Source organism: Salvelinus namaycush, unplaced genomic scaffold (assembly GCF_016432855.1).
Source record: "Salvelinus namaycush isolate Seneca unplaced genomic scaffold, SaNama_1.0 Scaffold459, whole genome shotgun sequence".
Taxonomy (NCBI): domain Eukaryota; kingdom Metazoa; phylum Chordata; class Actinopteri; order Salmoniformes; family Salmonidae; genus Salvelinus; species Salvelinus namaycush.
The window spans coordinates 113,297-138,989 of NW_024061152.1; the positions used below are offsets into that span (position 1 = coordinate 113,297).

General features: G+C 44.6%; 1 protein-coding gene across 1 annotated transcript in view; it reads left to right on the forward strand.

Annotated features, from left to right (window-relative positions):
* The window catches only part of LOC120041400 (wiskott-Aldrich syndrome protein family member 3-like), a 30,736-nt gene extending 24,978 nt beyond the window's left edge, over positions 1–5,758 (forward strand). Inside the window, exons 5-6 of the mRNA XM_038986356.1 lie at positions 4,543–4,952; positions 5,598–5,758. Coding sequence (XP_038842284.1) covers positions 4,543–4,952; positions 5,598–5,758 — 571 coding nt within the window. The remainder of the gene's footprint in view (positions 1–4,542; positions 4,953–5,597) is intronic.
* Positions 5,759–25,693: the final 19,935 nt, after the last annotated feature.

Sequence of the window (25,693 nt, forward strand, 5' to 3'; positions counted from 1 at the left end):
CTCAGTCAGTCTGATTCACTGTCATGAGAGAGAGAAGAGGTGTTGTCTGATTCACTATTATGATGAGAGAGAAGTGTTGTCTTCACTATTATGATGAGAGAGAGGTGTTGTCTGATTCACTGTCATGTTGAGAGAGAGGTGTTGTCTGATTCACTGTCATGATGAGAGAGAGGTGTTGTCTGATTCACTATTATGATGAGAGAGAAGTGTTGTCTTCACTATTATGATGAGAGAGAGGTGTTGTCTGATTCACTATTATGATGAGAGAGAAGTGTTGTCTTCACTATTATGATGAGAGAGAGGTGTTGTCTGATTCACTGTCATGATGAGAGAGAGGTGTTGTCTGATTCACTATTATGATGAGAGAGAAGTGTTGTCTTCACTATTATGATGAGAGAGAGCTGTTGTCTGATTCACTGTTATGATGAGAGAGAGGTGTTGTCTGATTCACTATTATGATGAGAGAGAGATGTTGTCTGATTCACTGTTATGATGAGAGAGAGGTGTTGTCTGATTCACTGATGAGAGAGAGGTGTTGTCTGATTCACTATTATGATGAGAGAGAGGTGTTGTCTGATTCACTATTATGATGAGAGAGAGGTGTTGTCTGATTCACTATTATGATGAGAGAGAGGTGTTGTCCTCCCACTGTCATGGTGAGAGAGAGGTGTTGTCTGATTCACTGTCATGATGAGAGAGAGGTGTTGTCCACCCACTGTCATGATGAGAGAGAGATGTTGTCTGATTCACTGTTATGATGAGAGAGAGGTGTTGTCTGATTCACTATTATGATGAGAGAGAGGTGTTGTCCTCCCACTGTCATGATGAGAGAGAGGTGTTGTCTGATTCACTGTCATGATGAGAGAGAGGTGTTGTCCACCCACTGTCATGATGAGAGAGAGGTGTTGTCTGATTCACTATTATGATGAGAGAGAGGTGTTGTCTGATTCACTGTCATGATGAGAGAGAGGTGTTGTCTGATTCACTGTTATGATGAGAGAGAGATGTTGTCTGATTCACTGTCATGATGAGAGAGAGGTGTTGTCTGATTCACTGTCATGTTGAGAGAGAGGTGTTGTCTGATTCACTGATGAGAGAGAGGTGTTGTCTGATTCACTGATGAGAGAGAGGTGTTGTCTGATTCACTGATGAGAGAGAGGTGTTGTCTGATTCACTGTTATGATGAGAGAGAGGTGTTGTCTGATTCACTGTTATGATGAGAGAGAGGTGTTGTCCTCCCACTGTCATGATGAGAGAGAGGTGTTGTCTGATTCACTGTCATGTTGAGAGAGAGGTGTTGTCTGATTCACTGATGAGAGAGAGGTGTTGTCTGATTCACTGATGAGAGAGAGGTGTTGTCTGATTCACTGATGAGAGAGAGGTGTTGTCTGATTCACTGTTATGATGAGAGAGAGGTGTTGTCTGATTCACTGTTATGATGAGAGAGAGGTGTTGTCCTCCCACTGTCATGATGAGAGAGAGGTGTTGTCTGATTCACTGTCATGTTGAGAGAGAGGTGTTGTCTGATTCATTGTTATGATGAGAGAGAGGTGTTGTCTGATTCACTGTCATGTTGAGAGAGAGGTGTTGTCTGATTCATTGTTATGATGAGAGAGAGGTGTTGTCCTCCCACTGTCATGATGAGAGAGAGGTGTTGTCTGATTCATTGTTATGATGAGAGAGAGGTGTTGTCTGATTCACTGTTATGATGAGAGAGAGGTGTTGTCTGATTCACTGTTATGATGAGAGGTGTTGTCTGGAAAACTGTCATGATGAGAGAGAGGTGTTGTCTGGAAAACTGTCATGATGAGAGAGAGGTGTTGTCCTCCCACTGTCATGATGAGAGAGAGGTGTTGTCTGATTCACTGTTGTGATGAGAGAGAGGTGTTGTCTGATTCACTGATGAGAGAGAGGTGTTGTCTGATTCACTATTATGATGAGAGAGAGGTGTTGTCTGATTCACTGTCATGTTGAGAGAGAGGTGTTGTCTGATTCACTGTTATGATGAGAGAGAGGTGTTGTCTGATTCACTGTCATGTTGAGAGAGAGGTGTTGTCTGATTCACTGTTATGATGAGAGAGAGGTGTTGTCTGATTCACTGTTATGATGAGAGAGAGGTGTTGTCTGATTAACTGTTATGATGAGAGAGAGGTGTTGTCTGATTCACTGTCATGTTGAGAGAGAGGTGTTGTCTTATTCACTGTTATGATGAGAGAGAGGTGTTGTCCTCCCACTGTCATGATGAGAGAGAGGTGATGTCCTCCCACTATCATGATGAGAGAGAGGTGTTGTCTGATTCACTGTTATGATGAGAGAGAGGTGTTGTCTGATTCACTATCATGATGAGAGAGAGGTGTTGTCTGATTCACTGTTATGATGAGAGAGAGGTGTTGTCTGATTCACTGTTATGATGAGAGAGAGGTGTTGTCTGATTCACTGTCATGGTGAGAGAGAGGTGTTGTCTGATTCACTGTCATGATGAGAGAGAGGTGTTGTCTGATTCACTGTTATGATGAGAGAGAGGTGTTGTCTGATTCACTGTTATGATGAGAGAGAGGTGTTGTCTGATTCACTATCATGTTGAGAGAGAGGTGTTGTCTGATTCACTGTTATGATGAGAGAGAGATGTTGTCTGATTCACTATCATGTTGAGAGAGAGGTGTTGTCTGATTCACTGGTATGATGAGAGAGAGGTGTTGTCTGATTCACTATCATGATGAGAGAGAGGTGTTGTCCTCCCACTGTCATGATGAGAGAGAGGTGTTGTCTGATTCACTGATGAGAGAGAGGTGTTGTCTGATTCACTGTTATGATGAGAGAGAGGTGTTGTGCTCCCACTGTCATGTTGAGAGAGAGGTGTTGTCTGATTCACTGTTATGATGAGAGAGAGGTGTTGTCTGATTCACTATCATGATGAGAGAGAGGTGTTGTCCTTCCACTGTCATGATGAGAGAGAGGTGTTGTCCCCCCACTGTCATGATGAGAGAGAGGTGATGTCCTCCCACTATCATGATGAGAGAGAGGTGTTGTCTGATTCACTGTTATGATGAGAGAGAGGTGATGTCCTCCCACTATCATGATGAGAGAGAGGTGTTGTCTGATTCACTGTTATGATGAGAGATAGGTGTTGTCTGATTCACTATCATGATGAGAGAGTGGTGTTGTCTGATTCACTATCATGATGAGAGAGAGGTGTTGTCCTTCCACTATCATGATGAGAGAGAGGTGTTGTCCTCCCACTGTCATGATGAGAGAGAGGTGATGTCCTCCCACTATCATGATGAGAGAGAGGTGTTGTCTGATTCACTGTTATGATGAGAGAGAGGTGTTGTCTGATTCACTATCATGATGAGAGAGAGGTGTTGTCTGATTCACTATTATGATGAGAGAGAGGTGTTGTCTGATTCACTGTCATGTTGAGAGAGAGGTGTTGTCTGATTCACTGTTATGATGAGAGAGAGGTGTTGTCTGATTCACTGTTATGATGAGAGAGAGGTGTTGTCTGATTCACTGTCATGATGAGAGAGAGGTGTTGTCTGATTCACTGTTATGATGAGAGAGAGGTGTTGTCTGATTCACTGTTATGATGAGAGAGAGGTGTTGTCTGATTCACTGTCATGATGAGAGAGAGGTGTTGTCTGATTCACTGTCATGATGAGAGAGAGGTGTTGTCTGATTCACTGTTATGATGAGAGAGAGGTGTTGTCTGATTCACTGTCATGTTGAGAGAGAGGTGTTGTCTGATTCACTGTCATGATGAGAGAGAGGTGTTGTCTGATTCACTGTCATGATGAGAGAGAGGTGTTGTCTGATTCACTGTCATGATGAGAGAGAGGTGTTGTCTGATTCACTGTCATGATGAGAGAGAGGTGTTGTCTGATTCACTGTTATGATGAGAGAGAGGTGTTGTCTGATTCACTGTTATGATGAGAGGTGTTGTCTGATTCACTGTCATGTTGAGAGAGAGGTGTTGTCTGATTCACTGTTATGATGAGAGAGAGGTGTTGTCTGATTCACTGATTAGAGAGAGGTGTTGTCTGATTCACTGTCATGTTGAGAGAGGTGTTGTCTGATTCACTGTTATGTTGAGAGAGAGGTGTTGTCTGATTCACTGTCATGATGAGAGAGAGGTGTTGTCTGATTCACTATCATGATGAGAGAGAGGTGTTGTCCTCCCACTATCATGATGAGAGAGAGGTGTTGTCCTCCCACTATCATGATGAGAGAGAGGTGTTGTCCTCCCACTATCATGATGAGAGAGAGGTGTTGTCTGATTCACTATCATGATGAGAGAGAGGTGTTGTCTGATTCACTATCATGATGAGAGAGAGGTGTTGTCTGATTCACTATCATGATGAGAGAGAGGTGTTGTCCTCCCACTATCATGATGAGAGAGAGGTGTTGTCCTCCCACTATCATGATGAGAGAGAGGTGTTGTCCTCCCACTATCATGATGAGAGAGAGGTGTTGTCCTCCCACTATCATGATGAGAGAGAGGTGTTGTCTGATTCACTTGTCTGTTCTTTCTCTCTCCTCCCTCAGCGGCCATCCGTCCACCATCCCGGAGTACTTCATCCCCCCAGCCCCTCCCCCTCCTCCCCCAATCATCCCCTCCGCCCAGACGGCCTTCGACTCTACCTCCTCCTCCCCCCTCCCTCCCCCCTCCCTCCCTCCTCCCTCCCTCCCCCCCGGGGCCGTGGCCATCATGTCCCGTTCTTACAGTCCCTCCCCTCCTCCTCCCGCCCCCCCTGCCCACTATGTCCCCTCCCCCTCTCACGCCCCTCCCGCTGCCCCCCCTCCTCCCCCACCAGGCCTGCCCCCCTCCCACATCCTGTCTCCGGCTCACGCTATTGGTGGGTTTCAAGGAGAAGCTCCGCCCACCAGGAAGGGCCAGATGCCGATGATTCCGATAAGCGATGCCCGCAGCGACCTGTTGGCTGCCATACGTAGAGGTGAGATGGAGGAAGGGACAGAGGAGGAAGGGAGGGAGGGAAGGAGGAAGGAAGGAAGGAAGGAAGGAAGGAAGGAAGGAAGGAAGGAAGGAAGGAAGGAAGGAAGGAAGGAAGGAAGGAAGGAAGGAAGGAAGAGAGAGAGAGAGGAAGGCAGAGAGGGAGGAAGGAAGGGAGGGAGGGAGGGAGTGAGCGAGAAAGGAAGGGAGGGAGGGAGGGAGGGAGGGAGGGAGGGAGGGAGGGAGGGAGGGAGGGAGGGAGGGAGGGAGGGAGGGAGGGAGGGAGGGAGAATGTGTGTGAGTGAGTGCATGTGTTTGTTTCCTTTTGTGTTTCTTTTCATGTTTAAGTTTGTTTTCGGTGTGTGTGTGTGTGTTTAGTGCATGATGGAAAGACGGAGAGAGGGGTTAGATAGATACCTACAAGAGGAGGCTGGAGAACTATAGGAGAACAGGTTCATTATACTGGCTGGAATGGAATCAATGGAACTGTATCAAACACATGGAAACCAGATGTTTGATACTGTTTCATTGATTCCATTTCAGCCATTATAATGAACCTGTTCTCCTATAGCTCCTCCCACCAGCCTTCTCTGGTAGGTATCTATCTAACCCCTCTCTCCCTCCCTCTCTCCATCCCACCATCCTCCAGGTATCCAATTGAGGAAGGTACAGGAGCAGAGAGAGCAGGAAGCGAAGAGAGAGCCCGTAGGAAACGACGTGGCCACCATTCTCTCACGTCGCATCGCCGTCGAGTACAGCGAATCAGAGTCTGACTCCGGCGGGGAGGACAACGGGGAGTGGTCCGACTGAGAGGGGTCATGGGTCAAGGGATTAGGCTTTTGAGGAAACGGGGTCTAGTTTGGTCTGGAAGGATGGGAGTGGATGGAGTGATTTTAGTGCCCCCCCAAAAAAATTATGTCTCAATATCACTCTACAGAATTGTGTCTCAATATTCACAGATCTGAAACGACTTGGTATGTGGATAGGCAATTCTGCTGATGTTTTAGCTTCAGTCAGATCTATGGACACTGAAGGGGGAGACGAATGGGGCCATAGAGTACACCCCCCACTCCCTCCCTCCCAATCACTTAGTTAGCCAGTCAATCAACCAATCAATCATCAATGTTTACGCTCCAGTATTACAGTACTTAGCATTGAGCGGTACAACACTACAAAACATTTTACAGTACTTAGCATTGAGCGGTACAACACTACAAAACATTTTACAGTACTTAGCAGTGAGCAGTACAACATTACAAAACATAGTACAGTACTTAGCAGTGAGCAGTACAACATTACAAAACATAGTACAGTACTTAGCAGTGAGCAGTACAACACTACAAGCCATGGCTATGACCTTGCTGAGGTAAACTAAATGGGGTTGGTTGAGGAGCACCAGTCAGTGGGTGACACGTTTTTATTAAGTCAACTCTTTATTTCACGTGGCACATACATAACCTAGACAGGAGTACATCTGAGAAGAGTTATAGGGTCCAAAATGGCACCCTATTCACTACGTAGAGCACTACTTTTGACCTGGGCCCATAGAACTCTGGTCTAAAGTAGTGCACTATGTAGAGGATAGGGTACCGTTTGGAATGCACCCTGTGACTAAAAAGATGGAAATATATACCCATAGCAACCAACTCCAATTATCGGAAGGTTCAGCTGGTTGCCCTGAACAATGCTAAATCTAGAACGCAAACAGACGCGGTTCCGGTAGATTCTTACCACTGAGCGCGGGGGTGTTGGGGAGGCGGTGGTATGATGTGTCCCTGAGAGGCCACTGAGCGCGGGGGTGTTGGGGAGGCGGTGGTATGATGTGTCCCTGAGAGGCCACTGAGCGCGGGGGTGTTGGGGAGGCGGTGGTATGATGTGTCCCTGAGAGGCCACTGAGCGCGGGGGTGTTGGGGAGGCGGTGGTATGATGTGTCCCTGAGAGGCCACTGAGCGCGGGGGTGTTGGGGAGGCGGTGGTATGATGTGTCCCTGAGAGGCCACTGAGCGCGGGGGTGTTGGGGAGGCGGTGGTATGATGTGTCCCTGAGAGGCCACTGAGCGCGGGGGTGTTGGGGAGGCGGTGGTATGATGTGTCCCTGAGAGGCCACTGAGCGCGGGGGTGTTGGGGAGGCGGTGGTATGATGTGTCCCTGAGAGGCCACTGAGCGCGGGGGTGTTGGGGAGGCGGTGGTATGATGTGTCCCTGAGAGGCCACTGAGCGCGGGGGTGTTGGGGAGGCGGTGGTATGATGTGTCCCTGAGAGGCCACTGAGCGCGGGGGTGTTGGGGAGGCGGTGGTATGATGTGTCCCTGAGAGGCCACTGAGCGCGGGGGTGTTGGGGAGGCGGTGGTATGATGTGTCCCTGAGAGGCCACTGAGCGCGGGGGTGTTGGGGAGGCGGTGGTATGATGTGTCCCTGAGAGGCCACTGAGCGCGGGGGTGTTGGGGAGGCGGTGGTATGATGTGTCCCTGAGAGGCCACTGAGCGCGGGGGTGTTGGGGAGGCGGTGGTATGATGTGTCCCTGAGAGGCCACTGAGCGCGGGGGTGTTGGGGAGGCGGTGGTATGATGTGTCCCTGAGAGGCCACTGAGCGCGGGGGTGTTGGGGAGGCGGTGGTATGATGTGTCCCTGAGAGGCCACTGAGCGCGGGGGTGTTGGGGAGGCGGTGGTATGATGTGTCCCTGAGAGGCCACTGAGCGCGGGGGTGTTGGGGAGGCGGTGGTATGATGTGTCCCTGAGAGGCCACTGAGCGCGGGGGTGTTGGGGAGGCGGTGGTATGATGTGTCCCTGAGAGGCCACTGAGCGCGGGGGTGTTGGGGAGGCGGTGGTATGATGTGTCCCTGAGAGGCCACATTTGTGTGAAACTGCGTAGGATCGCACACAAACACACACACACACACACACACACACACACACACACACACACACACACACACACAACAACAACAAAGATGTAGGATCCCACCTTTTCTCCACTTGTAAACAACAACAAGAAAAACAACCTCGTAACCAAACAAAACCCAACTGACAAAAGACAATACCAGTGTATGACAATACCGTATGTATATACCAAAAGACAATACCAGTGTATGACAATACCGTATGTATATACCAAAAGACAATACCAGTGTATGACAATACCGTATGTATATACCAAAAGACAATACCAGTGTATGACAATACCGTATGTATATACCAAAAGACAATACCAGTGTATGACAATACCGTATGTATATACCAAAAGACAATACCAGTGTATGACAATACCGTATGTATATACCAAAAGACAATACCAGTGTATGACAATACCGTATGTATATACCAAAAGACAATACCAGTGTATGACAATACCGTATGTATATACCAAAAGACAATACCAGTGTATGACAATACCGTATGTATATACCAAAAGACAATACCAGTGTATGACAATACCGTATGTATATACCAAAAGACAATACCAGTGTATGACAATACCGTATGTATATACCAAAAGACAATACCAGTGTATGACAATACCGTATGTATATACCAAAAGACAATACCAGTGTATGACAATACCGTATGTATATACCAAAAGACAATACCAGTGTATGACAATACCGTATGTATATACCAAAAGACAATACCAGTGTATGACAATACCGTATGTATATACCAAAAGACAATACCAGTGTATGACAATACCGTATGTATATACCAAAAGACAATACCAGTGTATGACAATACCGTATGTATATACCAAAAGACAATACCATATGGCTTTACAGTTTCTCCGCCTCAAGTTTTAAAATGTATGTTTTAAGAGAATAATAAAAAACACTATATATATAAATATATCAAATAAAACACGACATAGTTTTACATCAGCAACAACTACTCTGTATGGGGGTCAGTGAGATTTGAGTATGATGCAGTGGGTTGACTTATTTTCAAGGGCAAGTTTTCAGCGCTAGATGTATTGTGGGAAATGTAGTCATCAACCACAATATTAGACCCGTTTTTATTCTGTACTGAAGCCTCTGCTTGTGGTGTACTATATGAAGTAGCTTTGTACAGCTGCACAGATGCCTAAATCACTTCATCTAACGTTACTCACAATGTTTACTGTATTTGCTCAGTGCTTGTAGAGCAGGGGTCTCAAACTACAGGCCCCTGAGCCAAAAGCGGCCCCTAAACCAATTTAAATAATGTGGCACCCTGGGTAAGATGATATTGAGACCACACTTGCAGAGGATATAATCCTAACAGCAAAAAGGAGTTTTTAAAAGTATGGGTTTTAAACTAATGAAGAAAGACATGGAGAAAGACAGACACTGAAAATACTTTATTTTGCATTTTTTGTTTCAATGTTCCACTGATAGCAAATAAAAAGGGACACTGCACCATTAAATAGCACATCTAAACTAAGTATACATACAGCTCGATTGGGGATGAAGTTGAATCCTAGACAATGATCTAAGAGCAGTTTTGTGGTTTTCCCGCTAATAGTTAAGGTTACGATTGGAGGGTGAGTAAGCTGATCCTAGATCTGTATCTAAGAGAAACTTCAGTGTACAGTGGAAGAACAGCTGTGAATGTGAAATTGATTATCTAAATGTTTGTATAGGGAGTTATCCACCTCATTTTCGAACGCTTTTAAAAGATGAAGCCAAACTCGGAAACTATGGCTACGTCTTTCTCCGCGCTTGCGCATTATCCTAATTCATATGCGTGCCACTTGAAATTCCTGCATTAGCATGTTTCTGTTAGCTGATACATCGTGACAAAATACACCATGTATTACTGGCCTGCTGATGTGCCTGGACCTTGTAGGCTAAACTGCTCATAAAAATAACATAACTGATCCAAATGACTGACTGATCCCAGTCAGGCATGTTCGTTTCAGTTATTTCCAAGTTAATATGTATTCAAAACGCCAGACTTTTGAGTTGTTATTCAAATGGCATAGGGTATTAACTGCAGTTTACAGCCTAGACTAGAGTTTTGTACGCAATTGAAAACAATAGGGTAGCTTTCAGAACTGCGTGCCCACGAACGTGGAGGGACCGCACTCAGCGCAGCCGCGCAGCTATCTGAAAAACATATTTTCTTTCACTGTGTAAATTCACTGGATAAATTCACTGCAGTATTATGCCTAACATTGAGTTTATGAATTATGTTTTAATATGTATAAGCTTCTAACTTAGGCTGTAGGTCACAGTACATCTCCAGCCTGTCTGTCTGTCTGTCTTCATTGCTCTGATGAGCAATTACGCACCTACCCTTTCCGCTGCCACGGCTATTCCTTTTAAATATTGTGGATTCCCAGGAAAAGCCAGACTACGAAAGCTTAATTGACAGTTATTTCGACTTATTTTCTTTAGCCTACTAATATCCTATTGGAGGAGAGATGCTCGCTTGCATGCTGGATGTAAAATAGGCTACAGCGTTAAGAACGGGCAGGGAGTTGGAAAGGAGAAGCCCATATTGTCCTATATCCTGTTAACACCGGACTACATCCTGACAAAATAGACCTACACCGTATGAGTGACCTAATAATGTACCTTTTTGGTCCTTCTAAACTGTCAAGAATAGACCCAGACTGATCCAAATGGTTGCATAATCAGGCCCAGGCTGTTACCCTACTGTATGCAGTTATTTCGGTATGAAACAAAACAGGATGTGTGAGAGGTTATTCAAATTAGCCTACATCACTGCAGTTTACAGCATATAGACAATAATAGTGTATTCACTTGATAACAATAATACATTGTTGACGACCAGGTATAATAATAGTGTATTCACTTGATAACAATAATACATTGTTGACGACCAGGTATAATAATAGTGTATTCACTTGATAACAATAATACATTGTTGACGACCAGGTATAATAATAGTGTATTCACTTGATAACAATAATACATTGTTGACGACCAGGTATAATAATAGTGTATTCACTTGATAACAATAATACATTGTTGACGACCAGGTATAATAATTGTATGGCCTAATATCTAGCTAATATTTACCTTTTTTACTTACAAAAGCTATAGCACATGTAGTTTGATCCTTTTTTATACTCGGTCTAATAGTCTATTAGGGGAGAGAAGCAGGCTTGCTCTTGTTAATTGCTGAATGTAAAACAGGTCTACAGCGTGCAGGCTAAACGATGTTTGTTTTTGAATTGCTACATTTAAATTTGAGGTACTATATTGCTTTTCATTAGGCCTTGATGTACATATTGTAACGCAGTTGTCACTATGACAATGAACATACCCTGAAAGCACTGAATGGTCGGAACCAGTATCTGTGTGTTAGAGACCTCATGAATGGTCGGAACCAGTTTCAGTGCGCTAGAGACCTCATGAATGGTCGGAACCAGTATCTGTGTGTTAGAGACCTCATGAATGGTCTGAACCAGTATCTGTGTGTTAGAGACCTCATGAATGGTCTGAACCAGTATCTGTGCGCTAGAGACCTCATGAATGGTCGGAACCAGTATCTGTGCGCTAGAGACCTCATGAATGGTTTTGTGTAGTAGATTGGTTTGACCAGTTGATTGACAGGTGTAGGACTGTAGAACGATAAACGATACACTTTCCTCTAGTATGGATGCTCAGCAACGTTTTATAATTGTGTAGCCTATAGTTTATCATTATAGTTATCGTTATAGTTATTGGGTGGATGGCCGACACAACTCCGACACAACACAACTAACAGTATTATCACAACAGAACTAGCGAACTTGAATGAAATACATACACAATTACACTTATACTTGACTGTTATACTCTATAAACTGTCTCTTTCCAATAATTTACTCTGGCAAGTTTGCCACCGGCGCGCTGCAATGGTAAGTAAAGCGGAAGTCGAATCCTTCACTTCCGTTGTTTGGCTGTGCCCATAGCAACGTTCGACAATGAGGTGGATAGATGAACAGAGTTCTATTGAATCCATTTCAGCATCAAACGTTCCATGACAATAACGTTCTCATTTACATTCTAAACTAGAATGTATCGGAACTATTGATACCGACATGGGAAATATACACATTCTTAGGCTCAGTTGCAAATACCCTGTTCTCCATTTAGTGCACTAGCATATAAGAATATGAGACGTAGCCAAAGTCAATTGAATTCAAACCATGTCACTTTAACTCTGTATCTCTATCGCTGTGGTTTGTATAAGTAACATTATGTGTGTTTTAAATAAAAAACTGTTGTATAGAATTCTGGTCAGATCTGCTTGTAAAGAATTTGGGTTTCTAGATAAAGAGATGAACCGTCTTTGTATTGTACGCAATAAACTGTAGGCATGTATGAATAGCTAATAATAATCAAATAAAAATTCTGACTGTGTAGCCTACTTATTGATGTATTTGATGGGGGAAATGGTGGAAGGATATGCATTTTGACAAAGACACCAAAAAATATATGTACCTGTCTCTACACTATACACTACCGGTCCAAAGTTTTAGAACACCTACTCACACCTATTCGAGGGTTATTCTTTGTTTTTACTATTTTCTACATTGTAGAATAATAGTGAAGACATCAAAACTATGAAATAACACATATGGAATCATGTAGTAACCAAAAAAGTGTTACACAAGATTCTTCAAATAGCCACACTGCCTTGATGACAGCTTTGCACACTCTTGGCATTCTCTCAACCAGCTTCACCTGGAATGCTTTTCCAACAGTCAACGGGAGTTCCCAAATACACCACCGTTCAAAAGTTTGGGGTCACTTAGATATGTCCTTGTTTTTGAAAGAAAAGCACATTCACATTTCCATTTTTTACCATTAAAATAACATCAAATTGATCAGAAATACAGTGTAGACATTGTTAATGTTGTAAATGGCTATTGTAGCTGGAAACGGCTTTTTATGGAATATCTACATAGGTACAGAGGCCCATTATTAGCAACCATCCCTCCTGTGTTCCAATGGCACGTTGTGTAGCTAATCAAAGTTTATCATTTTAAAAGGCTAAATGATCATTAGAAAACCCTTTTGCAAATATGTTAGCAGAGCTGAAAACTGTTGTTCTGATTACAGAAGCAATAAAACTGGCCTTCTTTAGACTAGTTAAGTATCTGGAGCATCAGCATTTGTGGGTTCGATTACAGGCTCAAAATGGCCAGAAACAAATAACTTTCTTCTGAAACTCATCAGTCTATTCTTGTTCTGAGAAATGAAGGCTATTCCATGTGAGAAATTGCCAAGAAACTGAAGATCTTGTACAACACTGTGTACCAGTCCCTTCACAGAACAGCGCAAACTGGCTCTAACCAGAGTAGAAAGAGGAGTGGGAGGCCCCGGTGCACAACTGAGTAAGAGGACAAGTACATTAGTGTCTAGTTTGAGAAATAGACGCATCACAAGTCCTCAACTGGCAGCTTCATTAATTAGTACCCACAAAACACCAGTCTCAACGTCAACCATGAAGAGGCGGCTCCGGGATGCTGGCCTTCTAGGCAGAATTCCTCTGTCCAGTGTCTGTGTTCTTTTGCCCATCTTAATCTTATCTTTTTATTGGCCAGTCTGAGATACGGCTTTTTCTTTGCAACTCTGCAGTTCGATAGTTCAACTCGGTAGTGTATGTCAGTCAATAAAGCATTAGAGCCCCTTTCTCTGCATCTTCTTCTTCAGAATGGGTGAAGTACAGTTGAAGTCAGAAGTTTACATACACCTTAGCCAAATACATTTAAACTCCGTTTTTCACAATTCCTGACATTTAATCCTAGTAAATATTCCCTGTCTTAGGTCAGTTAGGATCACCACTTTATTTTAAGCATGTGAAATGTCAGAATAATATTAGAGGGAATTATTTATTTCAGCTTTATTTTCTTTCATCACATTCCCTTTGGGTCAGAAGTTTACATACACTCAGTTAGTATTTGGTAGCACTGCCTTTAAATTGTTTAACTTGGGTCAAACGTTTCGGCTAGCCTTCCACAAGCTTCCCACAATAAGTTGGGTGAATTTTAGCCCATTCCTCCTGAGAGCTGATGTAACTGAGTCAGGTTTGTAGGCCTCCTTGCTTGCACACACTTTTTCAGTTCTGCCCACAAATGTTCTATAGCATTGTGATGGCCACTCCAATACCTTGACTTTGTTGTCCTTAAGCTATTTTGCCACAACTTTGGAAGTATGATTGGTGTCATTGTCCATTTGGAAGACCCATTTGCGACCAAGCTTTAACTTCCTGACTGATGTCTTGAGATGTTGCTTCAATATATCCACATAATTTTCCTGGATCATGATGCCAACTATTTTGTGAAGTGCACCAGTCCCTTCTGCAGCAAAGCACCCCCACAACATGATGCTGCCACCCCTGTCCTTCATGTTTGGGATGGTGTTCTTCGGCTTGCAAGCCTCCCCCGTTTACCTCCAAACATAACAATGGTCATTATGGCCAAACAGTTCTATTTTTGTTTCATCAGACCAGAGGACGTTTCTCCAAAAAGTATTAACTTTGTCCCCATGTGCAGTTGCAAACCATAGTCTGGCTTTTTTATGGTGGTATTGGAGCAGTGGCTTCTTCCTTGCTGAGCGGCCTTTCAGGTTATGTCGATATAGGACTTGTTTTACTGTTGATATAGATACTTTTGTACCTGTTTCCTCCAGCATCTTCACAAGGTCCTTTGCTATTGTTCTGGGATTGACGGCTGCGTGGTCCCATGGTGTTTATACTTGCGTACTATTGTTTGTACAGATGAATGTGGTACCTTCAGGCGTTTGGAAATGACTCCCAAGGATGAACCAGACTTGTGGAGGTCTACATTTTTTTCTGAGTTCTTGGCTGATTTCTTTTGATTTCCCATGATGTCAAGCAAAGAGGCACTGAGTTTGAAAGGTAGCCCTTGCAATACATCCACAGGTACACCACCAATTGACTCAAATTATGTCAATTAGCCTATCGGAAGCTTCTAAAGCCATGACATAATTTTCTGGAATTTTCCAAGCTGTTTAAAGACACAGTTAACTTAGTATACGTAAACTTCTGACACACTGGAATTGTGATACAGTGAATTATAAATGAAATAATCTGTCTGGAAACAATTGTTGGAAAAATGACTTGTGTCGTGCACAAAGTAAATGTCCTAACAGACCTGCCAAAACTATAGTTTGTTAACAAGAAATGTGTGGAGTTGTTGAAAAATGAGTTTTAATGACTCCAACCTAAGTGTATGTAAACTTCCGACTTCAACTGTATAATCTAAAAAAAAACATTGATACTCCACACACAGTGTAACGTCCTGACCAGAGTTATTATGTGTTTTGCTTGTTTAGTGTTGGTCAGGACGTGAGCTGGGTGGGAATTCTATGTTGTGTGTCTAGTTTGTCTGTTTCTATGTCCAGCCTAATATGGTTCTCAATCAGAGGCAGATGGTAATCGTTGTCCCTGATTGAGAATCATATATAGGAGGCTTGTTTTGTGTTGGGATTTTGTGGGTGTTTGTTTCCTGTCTCTGTGGTTGTCTGCACCAGATAGGTCTGTCTCGGTTTTTGCACATTTTGTTATTTTGTATGTTGTTTGTAGTGTTTCACTTGTTCTTTTATTAAACATGTTGAACACTAGCCGCGCTGCACTTTGGTCCTCTCCTTCACCTATGGAAGAAAGCCGTTACACACAGAGACGCATACAAAGCTCTCCCTCACCCTCCATTTGGCAAATCTGACCATAATTCTATCCTCCTGATTCCTGCTTACAAGCAAAATCTAAAGCAGGAAGCACCAGTGACTCACTCAATACGGAGGTGGTCAGATGACTCGGATGCTACGTTACAGGACTGTTTTGCTAGCACAGACTGGAATATGTTCCAGGATTCATCCAATGGCATTGAGGATTATACCACCCCAGTCACCAGCTTCATCAATAAGTACATCGATGACATCGTCCCCACAGGGACCGTACGTATGTTTCCCAACCAGAAGCCATGGCTTGCAGGCAACATCCTCACAGAGCTAAAGGCTAGAGCTGCTGCTTTCAAGGAGCGGGACACTAATCCGGATGCTTATAAGAAATCCCGCAATGCCCTCAGACGAACCATCAAACAGGCAAAGGGTCAATACAAGACTAAGATTGAATCCTACTTCACAGGCTCTGACGCTTGTCGGATGTGGCAGGGCTTGGAATCTATTACGGACTACAAAGGGAAACCCAGATATGCTAAATACCTTTTATGCTCGCTTCGAGGCAAGCAACACTAAAGCATGCATGAGAGCATCAGCTGTTCCGGACGACTGTGTGATCATGCTCTCCGTAGCCGTTGTGAGCAAGACCTTTAAACAGTTCCAACATTCACAAAGCCGTGGGGCCAGACGGATTACCAGGACGTGTACTCAAAGCATGTGCAGACCAACTGGCATGTGTCTTCATTGACATTTTCAACCTTTCCCTGGCCGAGTCTGTAATACCTACATGTTTCAAACAGACCACCATAGTCCCTGTGCCCACTCGCTGTGTATTATCTATCATTGGCCACTTTAATAAATGGATCACTAGTCACTTTAATAATGCCACTTTAATAATGTTTACATATCTTGCATCACTCATCTCATATGTATATACTGTATTTTATACCATCTATTGCATCTTGCCTATGCTGCTCTGTCATTGCTCATCCACATATTTATATGTATATATTCTTATTCCATTCCTTTACTTAGATTTGTGTGTATTAGATAGTTGTTGTGGAATTGTTAGATTACATGTTAGATATTGCTGTCAGAACTAGAAGCACAAGCATTTCACTACACTCGCTATAACCATCTGCTAACCATCTGTAATGACCAATAACATCTGCTAACCATGTGTATGTGACCAATAACATCTGCTAACCATGTGTATGTGACCAATAACATCTGCTAACCATGTGTATGTGACCAATAACATCTGCTAACCATGTGTATGTGACCAATAACATCTGCTAACCATGTGTATGTGACCAATAACCATCTGCTAACCATGTGTATGTGACCGATAACCATCTGCTAACCATGTGTATGTAACCAATAACATCTGCTAACCATGTGTATGTGACCAATAACATCTGATAACCATGTGTATGTGACCAATAACCATCTGCTAACCATGTGTATGTCCCCAATAACCATCTGCTAACCATGTGTATGTGACCAATAACATCTGCTAACCATGTGTATGTTACCAATAACATTTGATTTGATTTGATCTATGCATAGTCACTTTACAAATGACCTCGATTAACCTGCACCCCCGCATATTGACACGGTACCAGTACCCCCCTTGTTATTGTTATGTACATGTATTGTGTTACTTTTTGATTGATTCAATTTTTTTTACTTTAGTTTATTTAGTAAATATTTTCTTAACTCTATTTCTTCAACTGCATTGTTGGTTAAGGGCTTGTAAGTAAGCATTTCACAGTAAGGTCTAGTACACCTGTTGTATTTGGCGCATGTGACAAATACCATTTGATTGCCTTGGTCTAAATGAAGCTACTTTTCATGAATAGTAAATAAGCTCTCCTGAAACTGATAGATGTTTTAAGGGCAGTCGTCCTTCCGTCATTAAATCAGAGTTGAGTGTCTTCGTCATCCAAAATGGCCGCATCGTCAGCATCACAAAGAGTGAGAAATATGACGCTGGTGTTAAACAGTAACCCATCTTCTAGTTGCGAGAGACAAGAGAGAAAGGAACAAAGAGATAATAAAGCTTCAGTCATTGGTCAGATGTTTTGGGGAAGTTACGCTCTTTCACCATTAAAACTTTCAGGGGGTTCATCATCCAAAATGGCCACTAATGTTGCGTCACTGTATTTTATAGTCCCCACATAAAGTTTGTGGTCAAAATTAGTGCAATACATATTGGGGGATTGGGGTCCTATTTCAGATGCCACCACTGTTAACCTGTTCCTGCTGTGGGCTAAATTAGGGTCACACAGAGTGGTAGTCTTGGTAGTCTTAAACAAATCTACTTTGAAACCAAAGTATACACCTCACACACAAGGTAATGGATTTTTTTTTAAAGACACCTGTACCATGTCAGATATAGAGTTGAAATGTATTACATTTTGAGTTTGCATCCCAATATTACACTTTATATACATCACAGAAGACTGAAATATGACATATTCATAACATTCCCCCTATAAGGCCTCTAGGTCATTTGCCTGCAGGAAAGAATCCATCTTCAGACAACAGATGTCATAAAGGTCTCTACGTCATTGTTTTAACCCCCATCTGTGTTAACATGGTTCATTCCAGTCATATTACTGGATGTACCGGGGTCCATTCTAAGATTAGGTGGTAGGGGGGGGGGGGGGGTCTCTGATGAATCATTTCCAGGGTGGTTGAGTTGATCATAAGGTATGTGTGTGTCTGTGGCCTGTGACTCAGTGGTACAGCGGTAGTGATATAATCACCTGCTGTGCTCTCTAATGAGCACTTCGCACGCACGCACACACAGACACACACACACACACTCAGAGGCTCTTGTGAGAAAGAGAAAAATTAAAAAAGGGGGAAGGAGAGAGAGAGAGGGGGAGAGAGAGGGCCAGGAAGAAAGAGGGGGAGGGAGAGACAGGGAACAGATAGTTTGACTCCTGTGATACATTGGAAGAGTGAGAGAAAGAAAGATTGTTGGTGGTGTGGGCTAGCTAAATAAAAAGAAGAGGTGAGAGAGGCTATATTGAGATGCTGTGAAGAGAGAAGAAGAGGTGAGAGGCTATATTGAGATGCTGTGAAGAGAGAAGAAGAGGTGAGAGGCTATATTGAGATGCTGTGAAGAGAGAAGAAGAGGTGAGAGGCTATATTGAGATGCTGTGAAGAGAGAAGAAGAGGTGAGAGGCTATATTGAGATGCTGTGAAGAGAGAAGAAGAGGTGAGAGGCTATATTGAGATGCTGTGAAGAGAGAAGAAGAGGTGAGAGGCTAAATTTAGATGCTGTGAAGAGAGAAGAAGAGGTGAGAGGCTATATTTAGATGCTGTGAAGAGAGAAGAAGAGGTGAGAGGCTATATTGAGATGCTGTGAAGAGAGAAGAAGAGGTGAGAGGCTATATTGAGATGCTGTGAAGAGAGAAGAAGAGGTGAGAGAGGCTAAATTTAGATGCTGTGAAGAGGTGAGAGAGACTATATTGAGATGCTGTGAAGAGAGAAGAAGAGGTGAGAGGCTATATTGAGATGCTGTGAAGAGAGAAGAAGAGGTGAGAGAGGCTAAATTTAGATGCTGTGAAGAGAGAAGAAGAGGTGAGAGGCTATATTGAGATGCTGTGAAGAGAGAAGAAGAGGTGAGAGGCTATATTGAGATGCTGTGAAGAGAGAAGAAGAGGTGAGAGGCTATATTGAGATGCTGTGAAGAGAGAAGAAGAGGTGAGAGAGGCCATATTGAGATGCTGTGAAGAGAGAAGAAGAGGTGCGAGGCTATATTGAGATGCTGTGAAGAGAGAAGAAGAGGTGAGAGGCTATATTGAGATGCTGTGAAGAGAGAAGAAGAGGTGAGAGGCTATATTGAGATGCTGTGAAGGGAGAAGAGGTGAGAGGCTATATTGAGATGCTGTGAAGAGAGAAGAAGAGGTGAGAGGCTATATTGAGATGCTGTGAAGAGAGAAGAAGAGGTGAGAGGGATATACAGAACATGGAGAGAGAAGAAGAGGTGAGGGATATACAGAACATGGAGAGAGAAGAAGAGGTGAGGGATATACAGAACATGGAGAGAGAAGAAGAGGTGAGGGATATACAGAACATGGAGAGAGAAGAAGAGGTGAGGGATATACAGAACATGGAGAGAGATTAAGAGGTGAGGGATATACAGAACATGGAGAGAGGTTAAGAGGTGAGGGATATACAGAACATGGAGAGAGAAGAAGAGGTGAGGGATATGTAGAACATGGAGAGAGAAGAAGAGGTGAGGGATATACAGAACATGGAGAGAGGTTAAGAGGTGAGGGATATACAGAACATGGAGAGAGAAGAAGAGGTGAGGGATATGTAGAACATGGAGAGAGAAGAAGAGGTGAGGGATATACAGAACATGGAGAGAGATTAAGAGGTGAGGGATATACAGAACATGGAGAGAGAAGAAGAGGTGAGGGTTATACAGAACATGGAGAGAGAAGAAGAGGTGAGGGATATACAGAACATGGAGAGAGATTAAGAGGTGAGGGATATACAGAACATGGAGAGAGAAGAAGAGGTGAGGGATATGTAGAACATGGAGAGAGAAGAAGAGGTGAGGGATATACAGAACATGGAGAGAGATTAAGAGGTGAGGGATATACAGAACATGGAGAGAGAAGAAGAGGTGAGGGATATGTAGAACATGGAGAGAGAAGAAGAGGTGAGGGATATACAGAACATGGAGAGAGAAGAAGAGGTGAGGGATATACAGAACATGGAGAGAGAGAAGAAGAGGTGAGGGATATACAGAACATGGAGAGAGATTAAGAGGTGAGGGATATACAGAACATGGAGAGAGATTAAGAGGTGAGGGATATACAGAACATGGAGAGAGAAGAAGAGGTGAGGGATATACAGAACATGGAGAGAGAAGAAGAGGTGAGGGATATACAGAACATGGAAAGAGATTAAGAGGTGATGGATATACAGAACATGGAGAGAGAAGAAGAGGTGAGGGATATGAAGAACATGGAGAGAGATTAAGAAGTGAGGGATATACAGAACATGGAGAGAGATTAAGAGGTGAGGGATATACAGAACATGGAGAGAGAAGAAGAGGTGAGGGATATACAGAACATGGAGAGAGAAGAAGAGGTGAGGGATATACAGAACATGGAGAGAGAGGAGAGGTGAGGGATATACAGAACATGGAGAGAGATTAAGAGGTGAGGGATATACAGAACATGGAGAGAGAAGAAGAGGTGAGGGATATGTAGAACATGGAGAGAGAATAAGAGGTGAGGGATATACAGAACATGGAGAGAGATTAAGAGGTGAGGGATATACAGAACATGGAGAGAGAAGAAGAGGTGAGGGATATACAGAACATGGAGAGAGAAGAAGAGGTGAGGGATATACAGAACATGGAGAGAGAAGAAGAGGTGAGGGATATACAGAACATGGAGAGAGAAGAAGAGGTGAGGGATATACAGAACATGGAGAGAGAAGAAGAGGTGAGGGAAATACAGAACATGGAGAGAGAAGAAGAGGTGAGGGATATACAGAACATGGAGAGAGAAGAAGAGGTGAGGGAAATACAGAACATGGAGAGAGAAGAAGAGGTGAGGGATATACAAAACATGGAGAGAGAAGAAGAGGTGAGGGATATACAGAACATGGAGAGAGAAGAAGAGGTGAGGGATATGTAGAACATGGAGAGAGAAGAAGATGTGAGGGATATACAGAACATGGAGAGAGAAGAAGAGGTGAGGGATTTACAGAACATGGAGAGAGAGTAACAGACTGATAGAAAATCCAATCAACTCAAATTGTATTGGTCACATACACATATTTAGCAGATGTTATTGCGGGTGTAACGAAAAGTAAACAAATGGAATAAATAAATATATAAATATTAGGACAAACAATGTCGGAGTGACATTTACAAAAATACAGTGGAATAGAATACAGTATATACATATGAGATGAGTAAAGCAGTATGTAAACATTATTAAAGTGACCAGTGTTCCATTATTAAAGTGGCCAGTGATTCCATGTCTATGTACAGTATGTAGGGCAGCAGCCTCCAAGGTGCAAGGTTGAGTAGCCGGGTGGTATCCGGCTAGTGATGGCTAATTAACAGTCGGATGGCCTTAAGATAGAAGCTATTTTTCAGTCTGTCGGTCCCAGCTTTGATGCACCTGTACTGACCTCGCCTTCTGGATGGTAGCGGGGTGAACAGGCCGTGGCTCGGGTTGTTGACCCCATGGTGCCCTCAAAGCTCATCACTAAGCTAAGGACCCTGGGACTGAACACCTCCCTCTGCAACTGCATCCTGGACTTCCTGACGTGCCGCCCCCTGGTGGTAAGGGTAGGTAACAACACATCCGCCACGCTGATCCTCAACACAGGGACCCCTCAGGAGTGCGTACTCAGTCCCCTCGTGTACTCCCTGTTCACCCACGACTGCACGGCCAGGCACGACTCCAACACCATCATTACGTTTGCGGATGACACAACAGCCTGATCACCGACAACGACAAGACAGCCTATAGGGAGGAGGTCAGAGACCTGGCCGGGTGGTGCCAGGACAACAACCTCTCCTTCAACGTGATCGAGACAAAGGAGATTGTGGACTACAGGAAAGGAGGACCGAGCACGCCCCCATTCTCGTCGACGGGTCTGTAGTGGAGCAGATTTAGCCAACAAACTATCACAGTCCAAGCACGCCAAGACAGTCGTGAAGAGGGCACGACAAAGCCTATTCCCCCCGACTAAACCTATTCCCCCTCAGGAGACTAAAAAGATTTGGCATGGGTCCTCAGATCCTCAAAAGGTTCTACAGCTGCACCATCGAGAGCATCCAGACTGGTTGCATCACTGCCTGGTATTGCAACTGCTCGGCTTCCGACCACAAGGCACTACAGAGGGTAGTGCGTACGGCCCAGTACATTACAGGGGCCAAGATTCCTGCCATCCAGGACCTCTATACCAGGCGGTGTCAGAGGAAGGCCCTAAAAATTGTCAAAGACTGTTCTCTCTGCTACCGCACGGCAAGTGGTACCAGAGCGCCAAGTCTAGGTCCAATAAGCTTTTAAGCAGCTTCTACCCCCAAGCCATAAGACTCCTGAACATCTATTCAAATGGCTACCCAGACTATTTACATTGTCCCCCCTCTTTTACACCGCTTCTACTCTCTGTTATTATCTATGCATAGTCACTTTAATAACTCTACCTACATGTACATATTACCTCAATTACCCCGACTAACCGGTGCCCCCGCACATTGACTCTGTACCGGTACCCCCCTGTATATAGTCTCGCTATTGTTATTTTACTGCTGCTCTTTAATTACTTGTTCCTTTATTTCTTATTCTTATTTGTATTTTTTTAACTGTATTGTTGGTTAGGGACTTGTAAGTAAGCATTTCACTGTAAGGTCTACACCTTTTGTTTTATCTGGTGCGTGTGACTAATACAATTTGATTTGATGTCATTGATGATCTTTTTGTTCTTCCTGTGACATCGGGTGCTGTAGGTGTCCTGGACGGCAGGCAGTGTGACAGCTGTAACTCTAGTGTGTAGGGGGAGGGGTTTGCGTGAGAGCGAGGGAGCGAGAAACAGACAGAGATAGAGATGTCTGTGTGGGTGGAAGGGTTTGTGGTAAGCATGGGCAGAGGTGTGCCAGCCTCCCTGCCTGCGTATTTATCATCTCCCTGGTGTCTCCCTGCCTGCCTACATATTATCTACCTCCCGGTGTCTCCCTGGTGTCTCCCCGGTGTCTCCCTGGTGTCTCCCTGGTGTCTCCCTGGTGTCTCCCCGGTGTCTCCCTGGTGTCTCCCTGGTGTCTCCCTGGTGTCTTCATGGTGTCTCCCTGGTGTCTCCCTGGTGTCTCCCCGGTGTCTCCCCCCATGCCTGTGTATTTCCCTGGTGTCTCCCTGGTGTCTCCCTGGGGTCTCCCTGGTGACTCCCTGGTGTCTCCCTGCCTGCCTACATATTATCTACCTCACTGGTGTCTCCCCGGTGTCTCCCTGGTGTCTCCCTTCCTGCCTGTGTATTTCCCTGGTGTCTCCCTGGTGTCTCCCTGGGGTCTCCCTGGTGTCTCCCCGGTGTCTCCCTCCCTGCCTGTGTATTTCCCTGGTGTCTCCCTGGTGTTTTCCTGGGGTCTCCCTGGTGTCTCCCTTCCTGCCTGTGTATTTCCCTGGTGTCTCCCCGGTGTCTCCCTGGTGTCTCCCTGGTGTCTCCCCGGTGTCTCCCTCCCTGCCTGTGTATTTCCCTGGTGTCTCCCTGGTGTCTCCCCGGTGTCTCCCTGGTGTCTCCCCGGTGTCTCCCTGGTGTCTCCCCGGTGTCTCCCTGGTGTCTCCCTGGTGTCTCCCTCCTTGCCTGTGTATTTCCCTGGTGTCTCCCTGGTGTCTCCCCGGTGTCTCCCTCCCTGCCTGTGTATTTCCCTGGTGTCTCCCTGGTGTCTCCCTGATGTCTCCCTGGTGTCAACCTGGTGACTCCCTGGTGTCTCCCTGGTGACTCCCTGATGTCTCCCTGGTGTCTCCCCGGTGTCTCCCTGGTGTCTCCCTGGTGTTTCCCTTCCTGCCTGTGTATTTCCCTGGTGTCTCCCCGGTGTCTCCCTGGTGTCTCCCTCCCTGCCTGTGTATTTCCCTGGTGTCTCCCTGGTGTCTCCCCGGTGTCTCCCTGGTGTCTCCCTCCCTGCCTGTGTATTTCCCTGGTGTCTCCCTGGTGTCTCCCTGGTGTCTTCCTCCCTGCCTGTGTATTTCCCTGGTGTCTCCCTGCTTGTACTACCCTCATCTGACCACAGGGGGGTAGAAAGACATGGAGGGAGAGATACTGTACAGTACAGTCGTGGCCAAAAGTTTTGAGAATGACACAAATATAAATTTTCACAAAGTCTGCTGCCTCAGTGTCTTTAGATATTTTTGTCAGATGTTACTATGGAATACTGAAGAATAATTACGAGCATTTCATAAGTGTCAAAGGCTTTTATTGACAATTACATGAAGTTGATGCAAAGAGTCAATATTTGCAGTGTTGACCCTTCTTTTTCAAGACCTCTGCAATCTGCCCTGGCATGCTATCAATTAACTTCTGGGCCACATCCTGACTGATGGCAGAGCATTCTTGCATAATCAATGCTTGGAGTTTGTCCGAATTTGTGGGTTTTTGTTTGTTCACCCACCTCTTGAGGATTGACCACAAGTTCTCAATGTGATTAAGGTCTGGGTAGTTTCCTGGCCATGAACCCAAAACATCGATGTTTTGTTCCCCGAGCCACTTAGTTATCACTTTTGCCTTATGGCAAGTTGCTCCATCATGCTGGAAAAGGCATTGTTCATCACCAAACTGTTCCTGGATGGTTGGGAGAAGTTGCTCTCGGAGGATGTGTTGGTACCATTCTTTATTCATGGCTCTGTTCTTAGGCAAAATTGTGAGTGAGCCCACTCCCTTGGCTGAGCAGCAACCCCACACATGAAGGGTTTCAGGATGCTTTACTGTTGGCATGACACAGGACTGATGGTAGCGCTCACCTTGTCTTCTCCGGACAAGCTTTTTTCCGGATGCCCCAAACAATCGGAAAGGGGATTCATCAGAGAAAATGACTTTACCCCGGTCCTCAGCAGTCCAATCCATGTACCTTTTGCAGAATATCCCTATGGGCCCTATGGGTAGTGCACTACTTTTGACCAGGGCCCTATGGGTAGTGCACTACTTTAGACCAGAGCCCTATGGGTAGTGCACTACTTTAGACCAGAGCCCTATGGGTAGTGCACTACTTTAGACCAGAGCCCTATGGGTAGTGCACTACTTTAGACCAGAGCCCTATGGTTAGTGCACTACTTTTGACCAGGGCCCTATGGGTAGTACACTACTTTAGACCAGAGCCCTATGGGTAGTGCACTACTTTAGACCAGAGCCCTATGGGTAGTGCACTACTTTTGACCAGAGGCCCTATGGGTAGTGCACTACTTTTGACCAGGGCCCTATGGGTAGTGCACTACTTTTGACCAGGGCCCTATGGGTAATGCACTACTTTTGACCAGGGCCCTATGGGTAGTGCACTACTTTTGACCAGGGCCCTATATATAGTGCACTACTTTTGACCAGGGCCCTATATATAGTGCACTACTTTTGACCAGGGCCCTATATATA